The 26782-nt window shown below is 40.3% G+C and overlaps 2 protein-coding genes across 9 annotated transcripts in view; one reads left to right on the forward strand and one right to left on the reverse strand.

Annotated features, from left to right (window-relative positions):
- The window catches only part of PHTF1 (putative homeodomain transcription factor 1), a 90079-nt gene extending 68911 nt beyond the window's left edge, over positions 1–21168 (forward strand). For 2 of the 7 annotated variants that reach the window (XR_007454974.1, XR_007454978.1), the window contains 2 exons: positions 18194–18304; positions 20661–21168. The gene's annotated coding sequence lies outside the window, so the exon portion shown is untranslated. Of the gene's footprint in view, positions 1–18193; positions 18305–20657 lie in introns of all 7 variants that reach the window. The other 5 variants (XR_007454976.1, XR_007454973.1, XR_007454977.1 and 2 more) reach the window with 3 other exon arrangements.
- A 37-nt stretch (positions 21169–21205) lies between these two features.
- Positions 21206–26782, reverse strand: part of MAGI3 (membrane associated guanylate kinase, WW and PDZ domain containing 3) — a 243769-nt gene continuing 238192 nt past the window's right edge. The window contains exons 20-21 of one of the 2 annotated variants that reach the window (XM_049618389.1): positions 23871–24009; positions 21206–22329 (exon numbers count right to left, since the gene is read on the reverse strand). In XM_049618389.1, the coding sequence (XP_049474346.1) occupies positions 21206–22329; positions 23871–24009 (1263 nt within the window). Of the gene's footprint in view, positions 23039–23870; positions 24010–26782 lie in introns of both variants that reach the window. The other variant, XM_049618390.1, reaches the window with a different exon arrangement.

A 26782-nucleotide genomic window follows, 5' to 3' on the forward strand; every position in this document is an offset into this window, starting at 1 on the left:
TTTTTTTTTTTTTCCTTCCCCTCCCCCATGGGTTTCTGTTAAGTTTCTCAGGATCCACATAAGAGTGAAAACATATGGTATCTGTCTTTCTCTGTATGGCTTATTTCACTTAGCATAACACTCTCCAGTTCTATCCACGTTGCTACAAAGGGCCATATCTCATTCTTTCTCATTGCCACATAGTACTCCATTGTGTATATAAACCACAATTTCTTTATCCATTCATCAGTTGATGGACATTTAGACTCTTTCCATAATTTGGCTATTGTTGAGAGTGCTGCTATAAACATTGGGGTACAAGTGCCCCTATGCATCAGCACTCCTGTATCCCTTGGGTAAATTCCTAGCAGTGCTACTTCTGGGTCATAGGGTAGGTCTATTTTTAATTTTTTGAGGAACCTCCACACTGTTTTTCAGAGCGGCTGCACCAGTTTGCATTCCCACCAACAGTGCAAGAGGATTCCCATTTCTCCACATCCTCTCCGGCATCTATAGTCTCCTGATTTGTTCATTTTGGCCACTCTGACTGGTGTGAGGTGATATCTGAGTGTGGTTTTGATTTGTATTTCCCTGATGAGGAGTGACATTGAGCATCTTTTCATGTGCCTGTTGGCCATCTGGATGTCTTCTTTAGAGAAGTGTTTATTCATGTCTTTTGCCCATTTCTTCACTGGATTATTTGTTTTTCGGGTGTGGAGTTTGGTGAGCTCTATAGATTTTGGATACTAGCCCTTTGTCATTTGCAAATATCTTTTCCCATTCTGTTGGTTGCCTTTTAGTTTTGTTGATTGTTTCCTTTGCTGTGCAGAAGCTTTTTATCTTCATGAGGTCCCAATGTTCATTTTTGCTTTTAATTCCCTTGCCTTTGGGGATGTGTCAAGTAAGAAATTGCTGCGGCTGAGGTCAGAGAGGTTTTTCCCTGCTTTCTCCTCTAGGGTTTTGATGGTTTCCTGTCTCACATTCAGGTCCTTTATCCATTTTGAGTTTATTTTTGTGAATGGTATGAGAAAGTGGTCTAGTTTCAATCTTCTGCATGTTGCTGTCCAGTTCTCCCAGCACCATTTGTTAAAGAGACTGCCTTTTTTCCATCGGCTATTCTTTCCTGCTTTGTCAGATTAGTTGGCCATACTTTTGTGGGTCTAGTTCTGGGGTTTCTATTCTATTCCATTGGTCTATGTGTCTGTTTTTGTGCCAATACCATGCTGTCTTGATGATTACAGCTTTGTAGTAGATGATAAAGTCTGGGATTGTGATGCGTCCTGCTTTGGTTGTCTTCTTCAAAATTACTTTGGCTATTCGGGGCTTTTTGTGGTTCCATATGAATTTTAGGATTGCTTGTTCTAGCTTCGAGAAGAATGCTGGTGCAATTTTGATTGGAATTGCATTGAATGTGTAGATAGCTTTGGGTAGTATTGACATTTTAACAATATTTATTATTCCAATCCATGAGCACAGAATGTTTTTCCATTTCTTTATATCTTCTTCAATTTCCTTCATAAGCTTTCTATAATTTTCAGCATACAGATCTTTTACATCTTTGGTTAGATTTATTCCTAGATTTTTTATATTCTTGGTGCAATTGTGAATGGGATCAGTTTCTTTATTTGTCTTTCTGTTGCTTCATTATTAGTATATAAGAATGCAACTGATTTCTGTACATTGATTTTGTATCCTGCAACTTTGCTGAATACACATACATGTATCAGTTCTAGCAGACTTTTGGTGGAGTCTATCGGATTTTCCATGTATAATATCATGTCATCTGCGAAAAGTAAAAGCTTAACTTCATCTTTGCCGGTTTTGATGCCTTTGATTTCCTTTTGTTGTCTGATTGCTGATGCTAGAACTTCCAACACTATGTGAAACAACAGCGGTGAGAGTGGACATCCCTGTCATGTTCCTGATCTCAGGGAAAAAGCTCTCAGTTTTTCCCCATTGAGGATGATGTTAGCTGTGGGCTTTTCATAAATGGCTTTTATGATGTTTAAGTATGTTCCTTCTATCCCTACTTTCTCGAGGGTTTTTATTAAGAAAGCATGCTGAATTTTGTCAAATGCTTTTTCTGCATCGATTGACAGGATCATATGGTTCTTATCTTTCCTTTTATTAATGTGATGTATCACAATGATTTGCAAATGTTGAACCAGCCCTGCAGCCCAGGAATGAATCCCACTTGATCATGGTGAATAATTCTTTTTATATGCTGTTGAATTCAATTTGCTAGTATCTTATTGAGAATTTTTGCATCTATATTCATCAGAGATACTGGCCTGTAGTTCTCTTTTTTTACTGGGTCTCTGTCTGGTTTAGGAATCAAAGTAATACTGGCCTCATAGAATGAGTCTGGAAATTTTCCTTCCCTTTCTATTTCTTGGAATAGCTTGAGAAGGGTAGGTATTATCTCTGCTTTAAATGTTTGGTAGAACTCCCCAGGGAAGCTATCTGGTCCTGGACTCTTATTTGTTGGGAGTGTTTTGATAACTGATTCAATTTTTTCGCTGGGTATGGGTCTGTTCAAGTTTTCTTTTTCTTCCTGTTTGAGTTTTGGAAGTGGGTGGGTGTTTAGGAATTTGTCCATTTCTTCCAGGTTGTCCAGTTTGTTGGCATATAATTTTTCATAGTATTCCCTGATAATTGCTTGTATTTCTGAGGGATTGGTTGTAATAATTCCATTTTCACTCATGATTTTATCTATTTGGGTTATCTCCCTTTTCTTTTTGAGAAGCCTGGCTAGAGGTTTGTCAATTTTGTTTATTTTTTCAAAAAACCAACTCTTGGTTTCATTGATCTGCTCTACAGGTTTTTTTTAGATTCTATATTGTTTATTTCTGCTCTGGTCTTTATTATTTCTCTTCTTTTGCTGGGTTTAGGGTGTCTTTGCTGTTCTGCTTCTAGTTCCTTTAGGTGTGCTGTTAGATTTTGTATTTGGGATTTTTCTTGTTTCTTGAGATAGGCCTGGATTGCAGTGTATTTTCCTCTCAGGACTGCCTTCGCTACATCCCAAAGCATTTGGATTGTTGTGTTTTCATTTTCATTTGTTTCCATATATTTTTAAATTTCTTCTCTAATTGCCTGGTTGACCCAGTCATTCTTTAGTAGGGTGTTCTTTAACCTCCATGCTTTTGGAGGTTTTCCAGACTTTTTCCTGTGGTTGATTTCAAGCTTCATAGCATTGTGGTCTGAAAGTGCATGGTACAATCTCAATTCTTGTATACTTATGAAGGGCTGTTTTGTGACCCAGTATGTGATCTATCTTGGAGAATGTTCCATGTGCACTCGAGAAGAAAGTATATTCTGTTGCTTTAGGATGCAGAGTTCTAAATATATCTGTCAAGACCATCTGTTCCAATGTATCATTCAGGGCCCTTGTTTCTTTATTGATCCTGTGTCTAGATGATCTATCCATTACTGTAAGTGGAGTATTAAAGTCCCCTGCAGTTACCACATTCTTATCAATAAGGTTGCTTATGTTTGTGAGTAATTGTTTTATATATTTGGGGGCTCCCGTATTCAGAGCATAGACATTTATAATCGTTAGTTCTTCTTGATGGATGGACCCTGTAATTATTATATAATGCCCTTCTTCATCTCTTGTTACAGCCTTTAATTTAAAGTCTAGTTGTCTGATCTAAGTGTGGATACTCCAGCTTTCTTTTGACTTCCAGTAGCATGATAAATAGTTCTCCATCCCCTCACTTTCAATCTGAACATGTCCTCAGGTCTAAAATGAGTCTCTTGTAGACAGTAAATAGATGGGTCTTGTTTTTTTTTATCCATTCTGATACCCTATGTCTTTTGGTTGGTGCATTTAGTCCATTTACATTCAGTGTTATTATAGAAAGATATGGGTTTAGAATCATTGTGATGTCTGTAGGTTTCATGCTTGTAGTGATGTCTCTGGTACTTTGTCTCACAGAATCCCCCTTAGGATCTCTTGTAGGGCTGGTTTAGTGGTGATGATTTCCTTCAGTTTTTATTTGTTTGGAAGACCTTTATCTCTCTTTCTATTCTAAATGACAGATTTGCTGGACAAAGGATTCTCAGCTCCATATTTTTTATGTTCATCACCTTGAAGATTTCCTGCCTTTCCTTCCTGGCCTGCCAAGTTTCAGTAGAGAGATCCGTCACGAGTCTTATCGGTCTCCCTTTATATGTTAGGGCACTATTATCCTTAGCTGCTTTCAGAATTTTCTCTTTATCCTTGTATTTTGCCAGTTTCGCTATGATATGTTGTGCAGAAGATCGATTCAAGTTACGTCTGAAGGGAGTTCTCTGTGCCTCTTGGATTTCAATGCCTTTTTCCTTCCCCAGATCAGGGAAGTTCTCAGCTATGATTTTTTTTCTAGTACACCTTCAGCACCTTTCCCTCTCTCTTCCTCCTCTGGAGTATCAATTATGCGTGGATTATTTCTCTTTAGTGCATCACTTAGTTCTCTAATTTTCCCCTTATAGTCCTGGATTTTTTTATCTCTCTTTTTCTCAGCTTCCTCTTTTTCCATAAATTTATCTTCTAATTCACCTATTCTCTCCTCTGCCTCTTCAATCCGAGGTGTGGTCGCCTCCATTTTATTTTGCAGCTCATTTATAGCATTTTTTAGCTCCTCCTGGCTGTTTCTTAGTCCCTTGATCTCTGTAGCATTAGATTCTCTGCTGTCCTCTATACTGTTTTCAAGCCCAGTGATTAAGTTTATGACTATTATTTTAAATTCACTTTTCTGTTATATTGTTTAAATCGTATTTGATCAGTTTTTTAGCTGTCACTACTTCCTGCAGTTTCTTTTGAGGGGAATTCTTGCGTTTCGTCATTTTGGATAGTCCCTGGAGTGGTGCAGAACTGCAGGGCACTTCCCCTGTGCTCTCTTGAATAACTTGCGTTGGTGGGTGGGGCGCAGTCCGACCCGATGTCTGCCCCCAGCCCACCACTGGGGCCACAGTCAGACTGGTGTGTACCTTCTCTTCCCCTCTCCTAGGGGCGGGATTCACTGTGGGGTAGTGTGGCCCCTGTCTGGGGTACTTGCACACTGCCAGGCTTGTGGCGCTAGGGTTCTGGCCTATTAGCTGGGGTGGATTGGCAAGGTGCACTGGGGCGGGAGGGGCAGTCTCACTCACTTTCCTTCGGAGATCCGCTTTGGGAGGGGCCCTGTGGCACCGGGAGGGAGTCAGACCTGCCGGAGGGATGGATCTGCAGAAGCACAGCGTTGGGTGTTTGTGCGGTGCAAGCAAGTTCCCTGACAGGAACCGGTTCCCTTTGGGATTTTGGCTGGCGGATGGGCGAGGGAGATGGTGCTGGCAAGCGCCTTTGTTCCCAGCCAAGCTGAACTCTGTCGCCCGGGGCTCAACAACACTCCCTCCCGTTGTCCTCCAGCCCTCCCACTCTCCAAGCAGAGCTGTTAGCTTATAACCTTCCAGATGTTAAGTCCCGCTTGCTGTCGGAATACACTCCGTCCGGCCCCTCCGCTTTTGCAAGCCAGACTCAGGGGCTCTGCTTTGCCGGCGGGCTGCCCCTCTGCCCCGGCTCCCTCCTGCCTGTCCGTGTAGCACGCCCCACCTCTCCACCCTTCCTACCCTCTTCCGTGGGCCTCTCATCTACGCTTGGCTCCGAGAATCTGTTCTGCTAGTTTTCTGGTGGTTTTCTTGGTTATTTAGGCAGGTGTGGGTGGAATCTAAGTGATCAGCAGGACCCGGTGAGCCACGTGTTTTCCTACGCCTCCATCTTCTCCCCTGCTCCGATCTTTATCATTTCCTTCCTTCTCCTGACTTTGAGCTTTGTTCTTCTGTTTCTCTTTAAGTAAAAGATTAGATTGGGATTTTTCTTATTTCTTGAGATAAGCCTATATTGCTATAAACTACCTTCTTAAATGTAAGTGGGGTGTCCCCTACTATTATTGTATTACTGTTAGTTTGTCCCTTTATATCTGTTAGCATTTGCTTTATATATTTAGGTGCTGCTATATTGGGTGCATAGATATTTACAATTGTTACATCCTCTTGTAGGATTGATACCTTTTTACATTATGTAATATCCTTCTTTGTCTCTTGTATTAGTCTTTGTTTTAAAGTTTATTTTGTCTAATATAAGTATTGCTACCCAGCTTTTTTTCATTTCATTTGCATGGAGTATCTTTTTTTACCTGTTCACTTTTAGTCTGTGTGTGTCCTTAGATCATGTGTGTCCTTAGGTCTGAAGTGACTATCTCCTAGGCAACATATAGATGGGTCTTTTCTTTTTAAAATCTATTCAGTCACCCAATGTCTTTTGATTAGAACATTTAGTCCATTTACACTTAAAGTAATTATTGATAGCTATGTACTTACTGCCATTTTATTACTTGTTTCATGGTTGTTTTGTAGTTTATCTCTGTTCTTTTTTTGCTCTCGTTCCTTGTGATTTGATGATTTTCTTTAGTGTTAGGCTTGGATTTCTTTCTCTCTCTCTCTCTCTCTCTTTTTTTTTTTTTTTTTTTGTATTTATTATAGGTTTTTGGTTTGTGGTTGCCATGGGGTTCATATATAACATCCTATGTATACAGCAGCCTATTTTAAGTTGATGTTTGCTTAAGTTCAAATATATCCTACAAGTACTACATTTTGGAGCACCTGGGTGGCTCAATTGGTTGAGCGTCTGACTCCATTTCAGCTCAAGTCATGATCCCAGGGTTGTGAGATTGAGCCCTGCATTGGCCTCCACGCTGAGTGTGGAGCCCGCTTAAGAGTCTCTCTCTCTCTGCTGCTCTCCCTACTCCTGCTCTCTCTCTCTCTAAACAATTTAAAAAAATAACTGCAATATTAAAAAAAAAACATAAAAGTACTGCATTTTTACTCCCCGTCTCCATGTTTTACGTATTTTGTGTTACATTTTACATCTTTTAATTTTGTGTATCCCTGAACTAATTATTGACATAATTGATTTCACTACTTTTGTCTTTTATTCTCATTTTGGCTTTATAAGTGATTGATCTACTACCTTTACTATACGTTTGCTTTTACCGGTTAATATTTTTTTCATAAATGTTTACTAAAGTTTTGGCCTTTTCCGCTTAAAGAAGTCCTTTTAACATTTCTTGTAAGGCCAGTTGGTGGCAATAAACTCCCTTGACTTTTGTTTGTCTGGGAAACACTCTCTTCAATTCTGAATGATGACCTTTCTGGGTAGAATATGGTTGGCATTTTTTACCTTTCAACACTTTGAATATATCATGCTACCACCTTTTGGCCTGCAAAGTTTCTGCTGAAAAGATCAGCTGATAACCTGGTGGGTTTTCCCTTGTAGATAACTGGCTTCTTTTCTTTTGCTGCTTTTTTTTTAAGGTTTTATTTTAGTCACCCAATGCTCATCACAGCAAGTGTACCCATCTTCCACCCCTTCCCCTTTGGTAGCCATCAGTTTGTTCTCTATAGTTAAGAGACTGTTTCTTGGTTTGTCTCCCTTTTTCCTCCCTTTGCTTGTTTTTTTTGTTTCTTCAATTCTACCATATGAATGAAATCATATGATCTTTATCTTTCCCTGGCTGATTTATTTCATCTGGCATTATATGTACTCTCTAGCTCATCCATGTCATTGCAAATGGCAAGATTTCATTCTTTTTTATGGTTGAATAATATTCCACTGGGTATAGCATATTTTTTTTTTATCCATTCATTGATCGTTGGACACTTGGGTTGCTTCCATACCTTGGCTATTGCAAGTAGGTGCTATAAACCTTGGAATAAACAAAGTGTGTATCCCTTTGAATTAGTGTTTTGATATTCTTTGGGTAAAACCCCAGTAGTGTGATTGCTGGATCATAGGGTAGTTCTATTTTTAATGTTTTGAGGAATGTCCATACTGTTTACCACAATGCCTGTACCAGTTTGCATTCCTCCCAACAGTGCAGAAGGGTTCCTTTTTCTCCACATCCTCACCAAAACCTCTTGTTTCTTGCGTTGTTGATTTTTGCCATTCTGACGGGTGTGAGGTGTTATTGTGGTTTTGATTTCCATTTCCCTGATGATAAGTGAGATGATCTTTTCATGTATGTGTTGGCTGTCTGTGTGTCTTCTTTGGAGAATGTCTGTTCACGTCTTCACATTTTTAATTGGATTATTTGTTTTTTGGGTGTTGTGTTTTATAAGTTCTTTATATATTTTGTATACTAACCTTTAATTGGCTATCTTATTTACAAATATTTTCTCTCATCTGTAGATTGTCTTTTAGATTTGATTGTTTCCTTCACTGTACAGAAGCTTTTTATTTTGATATAGTCCCAATGGTTTCTTTCTTTTTTTTTTTTTTTTTTTTTTTGCTTTTGTTTCTCTTGCCTCAGGAGATATATCTAGAAGATGCTGCTACAGCTGATGTCAAAGAATTTACTCCCTGTGTTTTCTTCTAGGATTTTTATGGTTTCAGGTCTCATGTTTAAGTCTTTAATCCATTTTGAATTAATTTTTGTGTATGGTATAATAAAGTGGTCCAGTTTCATTCTTTTGCATGTACTGTCCAGTTTCCCAACACCATTTGTTGAAGAGACTTTCTTTTTCTCATTGGATATTGTTTCCTGCTTTGTCAAAGATTAATTCACCATATGACTTTGGGTTTATTTCTGGGTTTTCTATTCTGTTGATTTATGTGTTTGTTTTTGTGCCAGTACCATACTGTTTTGATCACTGTAGCTTTGTAATACAATTGAATCCTGGAATTGTGATGCCTCCAGCTTTGCTTTTCTCTTTCAAGATTGCTTAGGCTATTTGGGGTCTTTTGTGGTTCCATACAAATTTTAGGATTGTTTGTTCTAGTTCTGTGAAAAATGCTGTTGGTGTTTTGATAGGGGTTGCATTAAATGTGTAGATTGCTCTGGGTAGTGTAGATTTTAACAATATTTCTTCTGGGGCGCCTGGGTGGCTCAGTCGGTTAAGTGTCCGACTTCAGCTCAGGTCACGATCTCACGGTCTGTGGGTTCGAGCCCCGCGTCGGGCTCTGGGCTGATGGCTCAGAGCCTGGAGCCTGCTTCTGATTCTGTGTCTCCCTCTCTCTCTGCCCCTCTCCCGTTCATGCTCTGTCTCTCTCTGTCTCAAAAATAAACGTTAAAAAAAAAATTAAAAAAAAAAAACAACAAAAAAACCAGTATTTCTTCTTCCAGTTTATGAGCATGGAATGTCTTTCCATTTTTTTGTATCTTCAATTTCTTTCATCAGTGTTTTATAGTTTTCAGAGTATAAGTCTTTCACCTCTTTGTTTAGGTTTATTCCTAGTTATCTTACTTGGTGCAGTTGTAAATGTGATTGTTTTCTTAATTTCTCTTCCTGCTGCTTCATTAGTAGTGTACAGAAAAAACATATTTCTGTACATTGATTTTGTATCCTGTGACTTTACTGAATTCACTGATCATTTCTAGCATTTTTTGTGGAGTCTTTTGGGTTTTCTACATAGATAATCGTATCATCTGCAGATAGTGGAAGTTTTACTTGTTCCTTACCGATTTGGATGCCTTTTATTTCTTTTTGTTGTCTAATTGCTATGGCTAGGACTTTCAGTACTATATTAAATAAAAGTGGTGAAAGTGGATATCCCTGTCTTGTTCCTGACCTGAGGGTAAAGGCTGTCAGTTTGTCCTCATTGAGGGTGATGTTAGCTGTGGGTTTTTCATAGATGGCCTTTATCATGTTGAGGTATGTTCCCTCGAAACTATTTTGTGGAGGGTTTTTATCATTAATGAATGTTATATTTTGTCAAATGCTTCTTCTGCATTTATTGAAATGATCATATGGTTCTTATCCTTTCTCTTACTGATATGACATATAACAGTGATTGATATGCAAATATTGGACCACTCTTGCAACCCAAGAATCTATCTCCCTTGATCGTGGTGAATAATTTTTTTAACGTATTGTTGGATTTGGTTTGCTAGTATTTTGTTAAGGATTTTTACATTTGTGTTCATCAGAGATATTGGCCTGTAGTGTTCTTTTTTTGTGGTGTCTTTGGCTTTGGTATCAGAGTCATGCTGGCCTCATAGAATGAATTTGGAAGTTTTCCTTCTTTTTCTACTTTTTGGAATAGTTTGAAAAGAATGGGTCTTACCTCTTTAAATGTATGGTAGAATTAGCCTGTGAAGCCATCTAGTCTTGGACTTTTGTTCAGGTGGGAGGTTTTTGATGACTGATTCAATTTCTTTGCTAGTAATTGGTCTGCTCAAATTTCCTATTTTTTTTCCTGTTTCAGTTTTGGTAGGCTATATGTTTCTAGGAATTTATCAATTTCTTCTAGGTTATCTAATTTTTTGGCATATAGTTTTTGATAATATTCTCTCAAAATTATTTATATTTCTGTGTTTGTTTTGTTATTTCTGCTCTCAGTTATGATTTTATTTTGGTCCTTTCTTTGTTTTTCTTGGTAAGTCTGGCTAGAAGTTTATCAATTTTACTGATTTTTTTTTTTTTTTTTCAAAGAATCAGTTCCTGGTTTCATTGATTTGTTCTATTGTTTCTGTAGTTTCTGTATCATTTATTCCTGTTCTGACCTTTATTATTTCCTTACTGTTGTTTTAGGCTTTGTTTGTTGCTCTTCTTGTGGCAGGCCTGGATTTCTATAAACTTTTGCTTTTGCTACATCCCAAGGGTTTTGAACCATTGTGTTTCATTTTCATTTGTTTCCCATGTACTTTTTTAAAAAATTAATTAATTTATGTTTTAATTTACATCCAAATTAGTTAACATATAGTGCAACAATGATTTCAGGAGTAGATTCCTTAGTGCCCCTTACCCATTTAGCCCATCCCCCCTCCCACAATCCCTCCAGTAACCCTCAGTTTATTCTCCATATTTATGAGTCTCTTCTGTTTTGTCTCCCTCCCTGTTTTTATATTATTTTTGTTTCCCTTCCCTTCTGTTCATCTGTTTTGTCTCTTAAAGTCCTCATATGAGTGAAGTCATAAGATTGTTGTCTTTCTCTGACTAATTTCACTTAGCATAATACCCTCCAGTTCCATCTACATAGTTGCAAATGGCAAGATTTCATTCTTTTTGATTGCCGAGTAATATTCCATCGTATATATACACCACATCTTTATCCATTCATCCATCAGTGAACATTTGGGCTCTTTCCATACTTTGGCTATTGTTGATAGTGCTGCTACAAACATTGGGGTGTATGTGTCCCTTTGAAATAGCACACATGTATCCTTTGGATAAATACCTAGTAGTGCAAATGCTGGGTTGTAGGGTAGTTCTATTTTTAGTTTTTTGAGAAACCTCCATACTGTTTTCCAGAGTGACTGCACTAGCTTGTATTCCCATCCCATGTACTTTTTAATTTCTTCTTTTCCTAGTTGACCCATTCATTTGTTTAGTAGCCTGTTATTTAATCTCCATGTATTTGTGGTCTTTCCAGATTTTTCTTGTGGTTGGCTTCTAGTTTCTTAGCACTGTGGTCAGAAAAGATGCATGGTATGACTTTCATTCATTCATTCATTCATTCATTCATTCAAATCCAAGTTAACACACAGTGTAATAATGATTTCAGGAATAGAATTTAGTGATTCATCACTTACATATAACACCCAGTGCTCATCCTAGCAAGTATCCTCCTTAATGCCCCTTGCCCATTTAGTCCATCCCCCTGCCCCCCCCACAACAGCCCTGTAGCAACCCTCAGTTTGTTCTCTTGTATTTAAGAGTCTCTTATGGTTTGTCTTTCTCTCTCTGTTTTTATATTATTTTTGCTCAGTTTTGTATCTTAAATTTCACATAAGAGGGAAATCATATGATAGTTGTCTTTTTCTGACTGATTTTGCTTAGCATAATACACTCTAGTTCCATCCATGTTGTTGCAAATGGCAGGATTTCATTCTTTTTTATTGCCGAGTAATATTTCACTGTGTGTGTGTGTGTGTGTGTGTGTGTGTGTGTGTGTGTGTGTGTGTAGCTAACATGGTATGACTTTGATCTTTTTGAATTTTTGAGGTTTTGTGGCCTAATACGTGACCTGTTGTGGAGAATGTTCCATGTGTACTTGTGAAGGATGTGTATGTTGCTGTTTTAGGATGGAATGTTCTGAATATATCTGTTAAATCCATCTGGTTCAAGGTGTCATTCAAAGCCATTGTTTTCTGTTTACATCATGTCCATTGTTGTAGGTGGGGTATTAAACTTCCCTACTATTATTGTGTTATTACTGATTAGTTCCTTTATGTTTCTTAGTAACTATTTTATGTATTTGGGTGCTCTCATGTTGGGTGCATAAGTATTTACAATTGTTTTATCTTCTTGTTGGATTGTCCCCTTTATTATTATATAGTGCCGTCTTTGTCTCTTATAGTCTTTGTTTTAAAGTCTATTTTGTCCGTAGGTCACCTGGGTGGCTCATTTGGTTAAGCATCCAACTTTGGCTCAGGTCATGTACTCACGGGTCGTGAGTTCAAGCCCCACATTCGGCTGTCTGCTGTCTGTGTGGATCCTGCTTGAGATCCTCTGTCTCCCTCTCTCTGCTCCTTCCCCACATGCTCACACTCTCTCTCTCAAAAATAAACATTAAAAAAAATTTTAAGGGGTGCCTGGGTGGCTCGGTAGGTTAAGCATCTGACTTTGGCTCATGTCATGATCTTACAGTTTGTGGGTTTGAGCCCTGCATTGGGCTCACTGCTATCAGCACAGAGCCTACTTTGGATCCTCTGTTCCCTCCTCTCTCTGCCCCTCTCCCACTCATATTCACTCCCTCTCCCACTCTCTCTTTTCTCTCAAAAATAAATAAAACATTTAAAACAGTCTATTTTGTCCAATATAAATATTGCTACTCCAGCTTTCTTCTGATATCCATTAGGATGATAAAGATTTCTCCGTCACCTCACTTTCAATCTATAGGTGTCTGTAGGTCTAAAATGAGTGTCTTATGGGCAGCATATAGATCAGTCTTGTTTTGTTTTTTTTTCCATTCTGTCACCCTGTGTCTTTGGTTGCAGCATTTGGTCCATTTACATTCAAAGTAATTGTTGATAAGTATGTATTTGTGGTCATTTTGTTTTTTGGTTGTTTCTGAAGGTTTTCACTGATCCTTTCTTATGTTTCTTTCTTTTGTGTTTTGCTGGTTTTCTTTAGTGATAGATATATTTGGATTTCTTTCTCTTTATTCATTGCATGTTTATTACTGGGTTTTCATATATGGTTACCATTAGGATTGTATGTAATATCTTCTATATTAAGTTGCTGGTCATTTAAGTTTGAATGCATTCTTCTCTCCCCACGTTAGATATATTATGCCATATTTTACATCCTTTTATTTTGTAGTTACTTGACGGGTTTTTTTTTTTACTGAAATACTCATTTTTACTAATTTTGTGTTTTCGACTTCATACTGTCATTTCTGGTCCTTCCACTCAAAGAGTAACCTTTAGTATTTGTTGCAGAACTGGTTTACTAGTCATGAACTCCTTAAGATTTTTGTCTATCCAGGAAACTTTTTATGTCTCCTTCTGAATGGTGCCTTGTTGGATAGAGTATTCTTGGCTTCCAGTTTTTTCAATTCAGCACTTTGCCTGTAATCATGCCACTCCTTTCTGGTTTGGAAAGTTCTGCTAAAAAAAATCCACTGAATCTTTTGGGACTTCTCTTGTAAGTTATTAACTTCTTTTGTCTTGTTGCTTTTAATATTTTTTTCTTTATTATTTTGTCATTTTAATTACATTATGTCTTGGTGTGGATCTTCTTTTTTTAAATTTTGTTGGGCGTTCTCTGTGCATCCTAGATCTGGATATCTGTTTCCTTCTCTAGATTAGGTGAGTTTTCAGCAATTATTTCTTCAAATAAATTCTTTGTCCCCCCCCCCCCCTTTATTTTCTCTCTTCTTCTAAGACTCTTATAATATGAATGTTATTATGTTTGATGAAGTCACTGAGTGACTCATTTTGTATATTTGTGTAATTCTTTTTCCCTCATTTTTGTTCAGTTTGATTACTTTCCATTACTCTCTCTTCTAGGTCATTAATTTGTTCCTCTGTTTCTTCCATCCTGTTCATTCCATCATGCATTTTTCTCACTTTGTTTTTTGAGCTCTGTATCTCTGTTATATTCCTTATCTCTGTTAATAGTCTGACTGATGCCCACCACTCTTTTCTCAAGTCCAGAGAGTATCTTTATGATCACTGCTTTAAATTCTCTATCAGGCATGTTTTATGTATGTTTCACTTATATCTCAGGCCATGATCTTGTGCTCTTCTTTCATTTGGGACAGATTCCTGTGTCTTCTCATTTTGTGTGAGTCTCTGTGCCTATTTCTGCACGTTAGCAATGTCAGCTACATCTCATGTTCTTTTTTTTTTAATGTTTTTATTTATTTTTGAGAGACAGAGCATGAGTAGAGGAGGGGCAGAGAGAGGGGGACACAGAATCTGAAGCAGGCTCCAGGCTCCAAGCCATCAGCATAGAGCCTGATGCAGGGCTGAAACTCATAAACCATGAGATCATGACCTTTAGTCGAAGTTGGATGCTTAACCGACTGAGCCACCCAGGCGCCCCAGCTACATCTCATGTTCTTGAGAGTAAAGGCTTAATGAGGAAGAGGTCCTATAGTACCTTGCATTGTATTGTATCCTGTACCCCAAGACCTGGTGCTTCTGAGAGTATCTCTAACATGTACTGTGTGTGCTCTGTTATTGTGTTCTTGCCACTTTATCCTTCAGGCCAATTGTCTGCAAAGGCTGTCTTAGGCTTTTGTGGGCAGTGTTTGATCCCTGGCCTTAATGTGGCGAGTTTTAACTCGGTGTACTTTGGCGTGCTTGTGAAATGAGAGCTGTTGCCGCCGCCACCAGAACCAAGGCTCCACAAACCTCCCAGCTGGGGAGACATGGTGTGGGCAGGGGTTTGGGCCAGCGTTCTGAGGGAGGGGGCTGCTGTGCTGTGACTGAGGCACATGTGACTAGTAGGGGCGGTTCCACAAAAGTTCGAGGGGCTTGGACTAAGTAAGTCAGGTAGTGAGTGTCATAGCTCTCTTGGTTCCTGCCCTATGCAGGTGTGGAGGAGGGAAATGGCACCTGCCAGTTCCTTTGTTCCCAGAGGGATCTCTCCATGAATGCTGCCTCTCTGAGATGAGTGAGTAACTTCCCCATTGTGTGCCTCAGATGCTTTTCAGATCGCTGTTTCCACACTGCCTGTCCACTGGCTGTTTGCTCTGGCTTTTTTCCAAGAGCAGTCCCAATGTCCTCTGAACTCTTCCCAAGCCAAGCACACAACCTTTAAAACTCCAAGCTTTAAGCCCTGCTGGTTGCAAGAATTCATGAAATTTGGGCCCTCTCACTTTCGAAGCTAATAGCTATGGGGATTTGTTTTCCCTATGCACTCCCCTGTGTGCTAGTTTGTCTCTTGTCCTTCTTCATGACCATGGCAGCCACAATCTGTTTTTCTCCCAAGCCACCTCTCTGTTCTTCCTGACTTCTTCAGTGTGGTCTCTTCTCTACCTTTAGTTGTGGTTTGTTCTGCCAGTCTTCAGATTGATTTCTGGGGTATTTAGGATAATATGATAGTTATCTCGTTGTATTTGTGGGATGAGGTGAACCGAGCCTCATCAGGGTCGGGAGTGGGGTCCTCCTGCTCCACCACCATCTTCCTTTCCTCTCTTGTCGCTTTTAAGGTTCCCTCTTTAATTTTTGATATTTTAAGTATTATTTGCCTTGGCGTGGACTTCTTTGTGTTCATCAGTTTGGGGCCTCTCTGTGGTTCCTGGACCAGGACATCCATTTCCTTCTCCAAGTTAGGGAGTTTTCATGTATTATTTCTTTAAATGTTTCTGCTCCTTTCTCTCTCTTCTTCTGGGATTCCTATAATGTGAATGTTAGTGTGCTTGATGTTGTCTTAGAAGTCTCTTAACCTATCCTCATTTTAAAAATTTTTTTATGCTGTTCAACTTGATTTCCACTACTCTGTTGTCCAGATTGCTGATACGTTCTTCTGCACCCTCTAATCTGTTGATTCCCTCTATTATATTTTTCATTTGTTACATTCTTCAGCTCTGATTGGTTCCTTTTTATATTTTCTATCTCTTTGTTGAAGTTCTGATTTCATCCACTCTTCACTCAAATCCAGAGATCATCTTTATGACCATTACTTTGGACTCTTTATCAGTTAGATTGCTTACCTGGTTTTCATTTAGCCTTTTTCCTAAGGTTTTGTCTTGTTCATTCATTTCGAACGTATTCCTATCTCCTCATTTTGTCTGACTCTATTTGTTTCTATGTATTAGGTAGTCCAGCTTTGTATCCTGATCTTGAAGGTAGTGGCCTTACATAGAACGTATCCTGTGAGGCCTAGTAGCTCAATCCCCCTGGTTGCCAGAACCAGGTGCTCCAAGGGTGTTTCCAGTGTGGGCTGCCTGTGCCCTCTTACTGTGATGAGGTTGCAGTGGCTGCAGGCATGCAGGTGGGTGGGCTGCCCTCTCCTACCAGGCTGGCTGCAGGCAACGATTGTGGGTGTGCTAGTAGGTGGGAGGCACCTCCTTCCTCCTAGGACAAGATTTGCTTTGGATGAGTGCCGGTCCTGGCTGGGACTCCCTGCTGGGTGTGGCAGGGCAGTGTTTGCTTTGGCGGGGTGCCAGCCAGGATGCACACGTTGGGTGGGGCAGGTCTGCAGGTGGAATGCTCGGGTGGGGCTGGTGGTGCCAACCAGGCAGATGGAGTGCGTCAGGGCTGGTGCCTGCCAGTGCTGGGCCAGCTAGGCTGAGGAGGGCAAAAAAAAAAATGGTGTCTGCCAGTACTTCCATTCCAGAGAAGTTTCCTACAGATCCCTGCTCCTCTAGCACATGCTTTAAAATTGGGCAGTAAATCTTTAAGTATAACCTAGACACTTTACAAACTGCTGCCTCTGTGCTGGTTCTGAGCAAATGAAATTGTAAGGGCCCTTTAAGAGCAGAGTCTTTGTTTCCTGTAGCCCTTTAGCTGTCCCCTAGTTAAGGCCTGCTGATTTTCAAAGTTCCTAGAGTTGCAAAGCCAGAAGTTATGGGAGGCTCATCTTCCCAGGACAGATTCCCAGGGCTGGGGCAGGGGTGCCTGATGTGGGGCTTGAACCCCTCCGTTTTCATGAAGACATCTGTGCCCGTGCTCTCCCTCCCCAACCTGTGGGTCACCCCGCCGGGGTTTGGTTCCTGATGGGGCATCTCTTCCCCTCCTACCCTTCTCGATGTGGTTTTTTCTTTCTCTCTCTAGCTGTGGAAGAGAGATTTTGTGAGTCGTCAGGTCATTTTCAGGGTGAGTCACACCATATGTAGTTGCAGCCTTGGTGTGTCCATGGGAGGAAGGGAGGATCTTCCCAGTTCACAGCATTCCCTCTCTCCTGCTCTCATTTTTTGCCTACTTGTCCCTTCCCACTAGAGTGTAAACCTCTTAAGGCAGGGGCTTTATTTTTTGTCCACTCCTAGGTCCCCAGAATGCAAACCAGTACCTGCTGCCATAATTAGGTGCTCCATATAAATGTTTAGACCGAAGGAGTAGACCTCAAGTAACTTCACCTTCATGCAGCTTTTCTCCCATTAGGGTGGAAGAGTTGTAACTTCATGGCTCTCCTACCCTCAGGGATTCACTGATCTGTGTATAATTTCTAGAAACTTGGGCTTTTGTTTTGATCCCAAAAAAGGAGTGAGATCTAATATACTTTGGTAATATTTGGCTGTTACCGAGAAACCAAGATGTAAAAACAGGACTAGATTAGGCCATTTATACATTTAATAGGAATAGCAGTAACCATAATAAGGTTGAGAAAAACCCGTTCCCTTAGTAATCTGTATCGGGAAAAACTATCCTTCTTAAAATTGCTATGGAGGTATAACCTGAAGTTTCCTAAATGCACGTTATAGCTCATGTTTAATATAAGCTAAACTCTTTGTACAGTTGAATAACCAAATTCTTGCCTAATTGGTGTATGGTTTTCTTTACTGTCAGAGAGATACAAAAATTCTAAATACCACAGGGCCCCACAAAGTATAAGCGTATATGTCTTTGTATTTTTGGTTCATTGTATTTAGAGGCAAGTGGACTTGTGCACGGTAAAAATAACACCCTTCCAAATTACTTACTTTTGAAATGTTTTAGAGCTACACCTTCCTAGTGGGCCAAATGGGTCTCATTCCCAACATGGTGTGTGATTTGGGATTATTGAGAAGTAAATTCATTAAACTGAATCTCATGTGCACACGTACTGACTAGTTTACTCATCTAAAGTCATCCTTTGCTTCTTGCAGTTCTTGGTGCCCCTTTGAATAATGAAGTTTGAATTTCACAAATGTGCAGTAATTCTATACCTTTCCTGCAGCATGCCTGAGCTTATAAACTGTGATAAGGTATTACTCAAGGTAACAAATGGCTGTTTATTCAGGACAAAATAAGCCTCTTGATTTGTGTATTTGCTAATAATAGTGCTGCCTGACTTCAATGCAAACACTGTAAAATAGACAAATTCCCAAAGGATTCTCTGTCAAAATTATAGGTTTAGGCTAAACTAAAGCACTTGGCTATGTTTTCATATTTTTAATGTATCTGAGAGAAAGATTCAGAGTTCTCGAGTGGTCAGAATCCCACTCTTCACAGAAGGCTGGCTCGCTTGCGCAGCAACAATGAAAACAGATCCAAGTCATTGGATCTCTTAAACGAATTCAGTTAACTACAGCAAAGATTGCAGAGTTCATGTAATAACCACGGCATGCTTTAAACAGATCACTGTACTGCTGGTAAACCTTAATAACATGACCAGTGAAGAGCTGTCTAAATAAATAAATCTGTTACTGTTTAAAACACCTAGAGAGTTCCTAGGAATCGGAGCATGCTAGGATGATGTCAGAAGTTGCTCTCATGTATCCACACCAGACTGAAACATCACATTTTGTTTTGGGGACAAAAGTCCCCATTTCTACCAGTGTTCTGTAGTTCCGGGGGCACACTATGGATTAAACTTCAGCTTAAACACATCTTTGTGGAGGTGATTAGTCAAATTGTTACACAGTTCAATTTGAATATTCCTTGCTTTCATAAAACCATATTCTCTGCATGCTGGTCATACTAAAATGCACAGAAAAAGACCAGTCTTTTTCTCTCCCTGACGGTATAAAAGATTTTGGGGGATAGACAGCATATTATTTATGCAAAGCTATTTTCTTTACAATGACGAGGCACAGTGATATTTACCTCAAGCCCATTTCAAGGTTTACATACGGATGAAAGGCAGCCATACAGGTAAAATCATCATTATGAGTCTCCCTGATTTGTAGCATTTTGAATGTTCATTACTTGGGGGGGAACACAATCTATTTGAGGACTCAGACTGTGATGGGAATCCACTCCACAAAGAAAGCAATATTAAATAAACCCGACAGTAAAAGAAATGCAGGTCATAAACAGTTTTTTGTTTTTGTTTTTTTAATATCTATATAAAAAATAACGAGCGATTTACAGATCTTTCTCTAATCAGAACCTCAAGTGTATATATAAAGGTACTGTACAATATATAAACATTTACAACCAGTACATCCATATTTTGCTTAGCATTCCAAGGCCACATTGCTAAGTCAGTATATAATCAGTACAGTGACAGGTTACTTAGGAAGGAAAGAGCCACGTCAGACTGACAACAGAGGACATCAAAGTTATGTCACAGTTAACAATAAAAATAGGATCTTTATCACTAATTGTGGACTATTGGGAAAATAAATCATTTCTGTGGTACTAAATTCTTAGCATTTATCAAGCCTCCTAATTTTTCTCTATTCAAGTAGTTACAATAGATGGGTAAATATAGTTCTGGATGAAAGGGGATTTCAAACTCTCACTCTGGGAAGCATGTCTCAGCTACAGGGGCAGATTCTGTTGTTACATTAAAGACTTTCACAGTCGAACTCTAAGAGGAAACGACCTGGACATAACGTGTTTCACAATAACAAGATGAACCCAGGTGACAGAACAGGGGTGTTCAAATACCCCATAAAATGGTTTTGTTCTGAGATTGTTCCTTTATTTATAGTCGCTACTGAATGCTGCTTCAGGGGACTGAAAAACCTGGGTCTATCTTATGGAGTTAAGAACGGTCTCTACCTCCCAACAAACATCTTTCACTAGACTTTTAGAAAGAACTCCGAAAATGTGTACAAGCTAAGCAAATGTTTAGTCTCCCTTTCTTGCTTTTTAAATAAGTTAATGTAGCTAGAAATTAAAATACGATCTAGCACGTTCTACCGCCATGTCTATCCTCTTGCCGAGCAGGGCTCACGCAGGTTCTGCCTCTGAACACCTGAACTTGTATGGCTGCCACCAGATTGTTTCGTGATGGAGTCCCTCACAATCTGTCTGGTTTTTGGACTCTCCAGATATGTACTATGTATTAACAATTAATGAATTAGTAGTAGGTCCAACCCAAATATCCGGAAACAGAAATGTGGTGGCTCTTCTCTGAACAGCCATGAGCACTATTTCCACAGGCTGCTTTCTGGTTTCATAACGAAATAACTGAAGGAAAGGGGTGACCTGAGACCCTAAGACTGCATCAGGGCTGGGTCACACAGCAGGTGAGCTCTCCAGTGCTGAAAGTACACGGTCTCATTTTGAACATTCAATTGTTAAGTGGTATCTTGAAAGTTACTCAGAATACCTTATGCAGCCGAATTAAAATCCGGAAGAAAGTGTCGATATTTGACTACATTTTGTTTTTCTTTTCAGTAGTGATGTTTTGGAGTTGCATTTTTAAACCGGGCCTGGGCCATCACCAGTAGCTGTTAGAAGAGGCAACCGCCATCTTTAATGACGAGCTAACAATCCCTTCTTCTGCAAGGACTCAAATATTTCTCTCTGTAAACATGCAGCATGCTATTGAGGATATCAACTTCCAAGCCAAACCTAGTTTTTTCATTACTGTGGAATTATCTGAGTGAGACGGATACAACACACGTGATACAGTAGATAACTTGGCACAGATATAAAGTGAGTTGTGACCACACTGTGTGCACATCAGCATGGACACTCACGGCGACGGGCCGGGGCACCCGAGCCGGGCATGTCGGATGAGCGCGCGGGAGGGCAGCCAGCCGGGGGACGGTTGGTCCTTAGCAGTCCTGAAGGCCCTTCATGCAGCCTGCGTAACTTGATGTTCAGAGTAAAATGTGTGTGTTTCAGAATTTCTGAAAAAAAAAATGACTTTTGTTTTTGAAAAATGCCGCTTTTTAGAAAGGAAAAATTACGACTTGTTTTTCTTTGTTTTATACCAAAGGTCACAGCCGTTTCTCGGCCACACCAGTAGTGCCTGTGGCTTTATTTGCACTTGGCACCTTCCAGGGCCCTGGAGTGATTGGTGTTTTCCTAACGGGAGAAGCGCTCTCAGGTTGGAACCCTCCACCCTCTCTGTTTTTGTCGGCTGCCTCTTGTTCTTTTCCTCGGGGGTCTTCCATTTTGTTTAAAACCATCCTTTCTTCAGGGTCCTGCTTCAGCTTTTCTGATTTTTTGACATTTTCTCCTGTTTTCTCCTTGCTAGAACTTGTCTCTCCCACGGTGGCCTTCTTTCCTTCTTCCTGCTCAGACTCTGGTCTACTAGCAGTGTTACTAGTCTTTTTGGGCGGAAGAGACTTTTCATCCGTTCTCTTGCTTCTTTTCTCTGGGGACCTTGTTCTGTTTTTCCCAGACTGGCTCTGCTTTGTGTCTTTCCTGGCAGCACCTGATCCTTCCCTGCCGTCCGAGATCTGCTCAGCACCGTCCCTAGCGCGGCCCCCTCCTCTCTGACTCTCAGACTCTAGTCCTCTGGCTTCAGTATTTGGTTGGCCTTTGCTGCCTTCAGTCTTTTGCTGCTTCTTTGGGCTTGAAGATCGTCCTCTGCTTTTTCCACAGTGATCCTGCCCAGAACCTGCCCTGCTGCCGGTCTGACCACTTTTACTGTCCCCTTTCCTGGGGCTGAGGGACCGGTCTCTGGGTCTTCTCTTGGGGTCAGTGGTGGGAGGACTGGGAATCTTGTCCGAACGTTCTTCTGCATGTCGGCTGGCTGGCTTCCTGGGACTAGCAGATCTACCTCTTTGTGTAACGCCAGTTTCTACTTTTAAGAGATTTTTCTTGTCACCATGCCCATGACTGCCGGGTGGATCCCTTTTATTCACATTTTTCTGGAGAAAAGAGTGCTGCTGCTTTTTATCAGGCTGATTTTCATTTAAAGTGCTTTTCTTTTCAGGCACACCGCCCTTTAATTCCTCTGTCTTTTCACATATCTGAGCTCTCATTAAAGATTCTTCAGTTACTGGCATGGGGGACCCCTCAAATACGGAAGCAGAATGTGACGCTGGGGGAAATGGTGACTGCTCATCATAAATCACATTTGAAGACGAAGGATTATTATTAATATCCCAATCACCTACAAAAAGTGATTTGAGGGGAACATTATTAAATTTTAGAATTACAACAAATAGGGACAGTAAATTTTGAACTTTGACAGCCATTCGAATTGTACTGACTGCTTAAATAGCCTGAGTACGAATATTTCATAAATAAAATTTATGTACGTTACCATCTCTATAAAATTAGATTACATAGACAGCTGTACTTGTGCACGAAGGGTGGGTTGTTTAAATGTACCCAAAATAACAGTAGTCATTTTTCCAGTTTATAATTAATTACATAATATATGATATATAAAGTCTTCCTAAGTAGTAAAGCCCAATAAAAAACTTAGAAGAAATAAATAATAAAATTGGACCGAATTACTTGGTCCAAGAAGCTTACTAATTTGGCTGTCATCAAAGGATAGAGCTTATGGATATGCCAAAATCACTAATCAAGGACACCCGACTGAGGTAACCAGAATGAGGTTCGTGGGCATTTACAAATAATTTTCTTGCATTAAGCTGTCAAATTTAATGTCAAAAGGAAACTGAAAAGTGCAGAAGATAGAAAGAGATGTATTTAATAGCATCATTTTTAATTAAAAAGAAAAAAAATAGAAGGAAGTGATTTACAAGACATGCAAATTTACCAAGTCTTTTTAAGGAAAGACCAAGAAAAGCCCTGAAAGCCTTAATGTTGCTCAGGTTTCACGTAGGAGCACAGACCGGAAGGAGCCAAACCTGAAGAAGGAAGAGAAAAGGCCTAGGACTATGTAAAAAAAAAAAAAAAAAAAAAAAAAGATCACAGCGCAGTTAGCAAAGATGTCATTGGGAACGTATGGTTTACAAGCAGATGGTGGAAGGTAATAACAGAGAATTATAGGCTGGAAGGGGACCGCAGGAGGTCACGTCTCTACTTGTCCCTCAGAAGCTCTACGGGGTCGGGCGGGGGTGCAGAAACTAGAAGGGACAAGTCCTGGTGGTGCGGTACTCTATCTAGGCCAGTGCTCTCAGTTAAAACATGATGTTCAAATCCTGTGGTATTTCAAAAACATACAACGCAACCAAGGAACCTGAAGCCCAGTGCAGGAGAACAGACAGTCCCATCCACCTCCCTGACGCCAGGTAGGGTCAGAGCAACTTGTTCTCCACAAGGGACCAGAGAAGCCTAAAGTCCTTCTACTCTTCATTGAGAGAAACTTCTCTTCCATTAAGGGAGTAGATCTTACAATGAGGAAGTAAGTGGCATTTGAAGAGATTTCAAACGTTTTTCATGACATTTAAATCACTTGCCTCTGACGTCCTTGTTTTTTTTACAAGCACGTTTCTCTATAAAAGCAACTTACAAGTTTTCTACTGAAATTGCTTAACATATTCCATCCCAACACAAATCACGCCTGAAGCCACTTACTTGGTAATAGTCTAATAACCCTGCTGTGTAAGTAGCTTTCGATGGTTCTGGTGTTTACCTTTGAACTAGCCAGCAAAATATCTAGCCCCTTCAAACAGACATTCTTTTTCTGTCATTGCCCCCTCCGTAACTTTTCAGCTCCAGGTGAGAGCCTTTCCTTACCGTGGTCAGGTATCAGGCCAGTCCCTGGCCTCAAAAGTAGAAGAACTTTATTCCCACCAGCCTGAATGAGTTCAATCGCTCGAGTATGCGTGATACCTTGTGTAGGTTCCCCATTGATTTCAACGATCTGGTCACCAACCTAGAGAGGGAACATTCACAGGAACAACATGAAACTATGCATCTCCTTCGATTCTGCTCTGTCCACTCGACAGCCGCTCAACCTTACTGACTCATTTGCAAACCGTCTAACTTGTACACGGTGCTGTGTCATTGCTAAAGCTGATGGGCGGATGGATGACTGCAGTGGGAAGAGACAGCGTCCAGATTTATTTGCTCCGTAGAAATCCTACAGGAGAAAGTCGCATGTGAGGAGGAAACAGGATCCGGGCACCTTGAAATCACAAATGAGATCTGGAGTTTTCAACCAAAAGAGAAGTGCCAGAAGAGGTGAGGTCTCTATGATCCACATGATGCCACAGGGCTGGGTCTGAATGACCCACTAGGAAGAGTACTTTCCAAGACGCATTGAATCTGGAATTTATTTTCTAAAACCCAGGCTGGTGGCTCCTCATCGTGGAAGCCTTTCCTGGCCTCCACGGAGAACTGCCCCCTCCCCTTCACGTTGCCAGCACAGCCTGTAGATGTATGAGGCACTAGATGAATGAAATGTTCGGAGATAAAAACTTCAGCTTGGAGAATATATCCATATGAATACTGATTTAAAACCGGTAACGGGCGTATGCTCGTGACTTCAGTGTAAAATAATTTCCCTAGGTGACATAAAACCAGGGACCAGAATGAGATGCCTCACTACCTCTGCTATTTACTAGAAATGCTGTCTAGGTATTTCAGAAGAAAAGGGGGAAACATGGATACGTCAAGTGTCACTTTTGCAAAAGGACCTGATGAAAGATAACGATGGTAGTGATTTTAAAATACATTTCAGCAGCGCCCGGGTGGCTTAGTCAAGTGTCTGACTCCTGATTTCAGCTCATAGTTGGTAAGATCGAGCCCCAAGTTGGGCTCTGTGCTGACAGCATGGAGCCTGCTTGGGATTTTCTCACTCTGCCCCTCCCCAACTCAAGTGCACGTGCTCTCTCTCAAAATAAATAAAAAAATGTTTCAAGGTGACAAGCAGAGGCTTGTTTGGCTTTAAAAGAGATAAACCGAGGGGTGCCTGGGTGACTCAGTCAGTTAAGTGTCCAATTTCAGTTCAGGTCATGATCTCGTGGTTTGTGAGTTCGAGCCCCACATCAGGCTCCATATTGACAGCTCAGAGCCTGGAGCCTGCTTCGCATTCTGTGTCTCCCTCTCTCTCTCTCTCTCTCTCTGCCCCTCCCCTACCCCGACCCTGTCTCCCTCTCAAAAATAGACATTAAAAAAATCAAAACAGCGAACAATGGAAAACTGACATTCCAAACAGCTCAAAAATTTGTAAGAGCTTACGAAAACAATCCAGAAATAACAACAGAAGGTGACTCAATAATTATTTAACAGAAGCTGGTAGGAAAGTCTGTAGCCACAGATACAGCAAAGCCCAGTGGCCAGGAAGCAGGGCCTTGGAGTCATAATGTCTGTGGTTCACCCCTGGCTCCACCTCCAGCCGGCGGAGGGTCTCATTTTCCTCTCTGTGAAATGGGGACAATGTTAGTACCCACCTCCTGGGGTCCGGGCGGGGATTTAATGAGATAAAACCTGGTGACACACCAAACACAAGCAGATGTTCCTTTTCAAGTTATCTACTTCCTGGTTTTCCCCCAAAGGACTTCAAGTGCATCAGGAGGAAGATTTACCCGAGCCCGTCCCCCACTGTATACACCGCAAAACATGTCAACTATGAAAAAGAAAACAGATTAAAAGGTTTTGTTGCATATTTATGGAAAAAAAAGAAAGGAATCTCTTGAATAATTGGAGGGTATGACAAGATAAGTGGACTTAACATAGAAAAAAATTTAAAAAAAAACTAACCAAAATAAGATAAACATAATAGGATGGAAAAAAGTAATAAACAGAATAAAAATACTTATATCCAGAATATATGAGTGAGATAAAAGCTAATACCCAGATTTCCCTTAATAAGTGATTGAAGAAAAATAATTTGTATGAGGAAATAAATACAAATGACAAGTGATAAATCAGTCCTGCTGATTAATGAGACAAATGGAAATTAAGGTAGACGGTATTCGGAGCGTGCTTTGGGCGTATCTTGTAAAACATGACTGAGGTTTCCCTTAATTGCAGTCACATTCTTTGGCTTAACTTCAGTGTCCTAAGCTGCATATTTCTGATTCTTTCGGTACAACGAATAAATTGCAATAAAGCTTGTAATTGAACAGATTTGCCACCAGGTGTCATTTTTGTTTAACTTTAAAACTACATTGCGGGAAGGAGACTAGAACCCCATGGCTTTCAAATTTGTGACAGACAGGCCCTCAGAGCAGGGAAGAGTCCTCGACTGGTCTATACAAAGCCGCAGACAAAAAAATGACACTTGTGAGAGGGAAACGTGAACATTCTTTGAAAATTCTGTTGTTTAAAATGAAGAATACATCTTTTGATAAATAGAACAAATAACAGTTCAAGTTTGTGTTACTGAAAAATGAAATTATGGGGGACAGAGGAGAGGAGAGAGAAAGCAAAGAAAGGAACAAAGGAGAATAGGAGAACCAAAGGAAGAAGTAGGAAGAGGGGACAGAGAAAAATTATGCTCCTCAAAAAAGTTACTCTGTCAACCACAGCCACTACAGTTTATATTAAAATTACACAATGTTTCTAGCACATTGCTTACATTCTCTTAGAAGGCGCTGAGAACCTCTATACTTCCCTGGAACAATCTAATCCAGAAAGGCATGAGCCGTGGCCTGACGTGAAAACACCCGGGCTGGGCTCACAGGACCAAAGTTCTGGGCCAC

This window comes from Panthera uncia (genome assembly GCF_023721935.1).
Source record: "Panthera uncia isolate 11264 chromosome C1 unlocalized genomic scaffold, Puncia_PCG_1.0 HiC_scaffold_4, whole genome shotgun sequence".
NCBI lineage: Eukaryota > Metazoa > Chordata > Mammalia > Carnivora > Felidae > Panthera > Panthera uncia.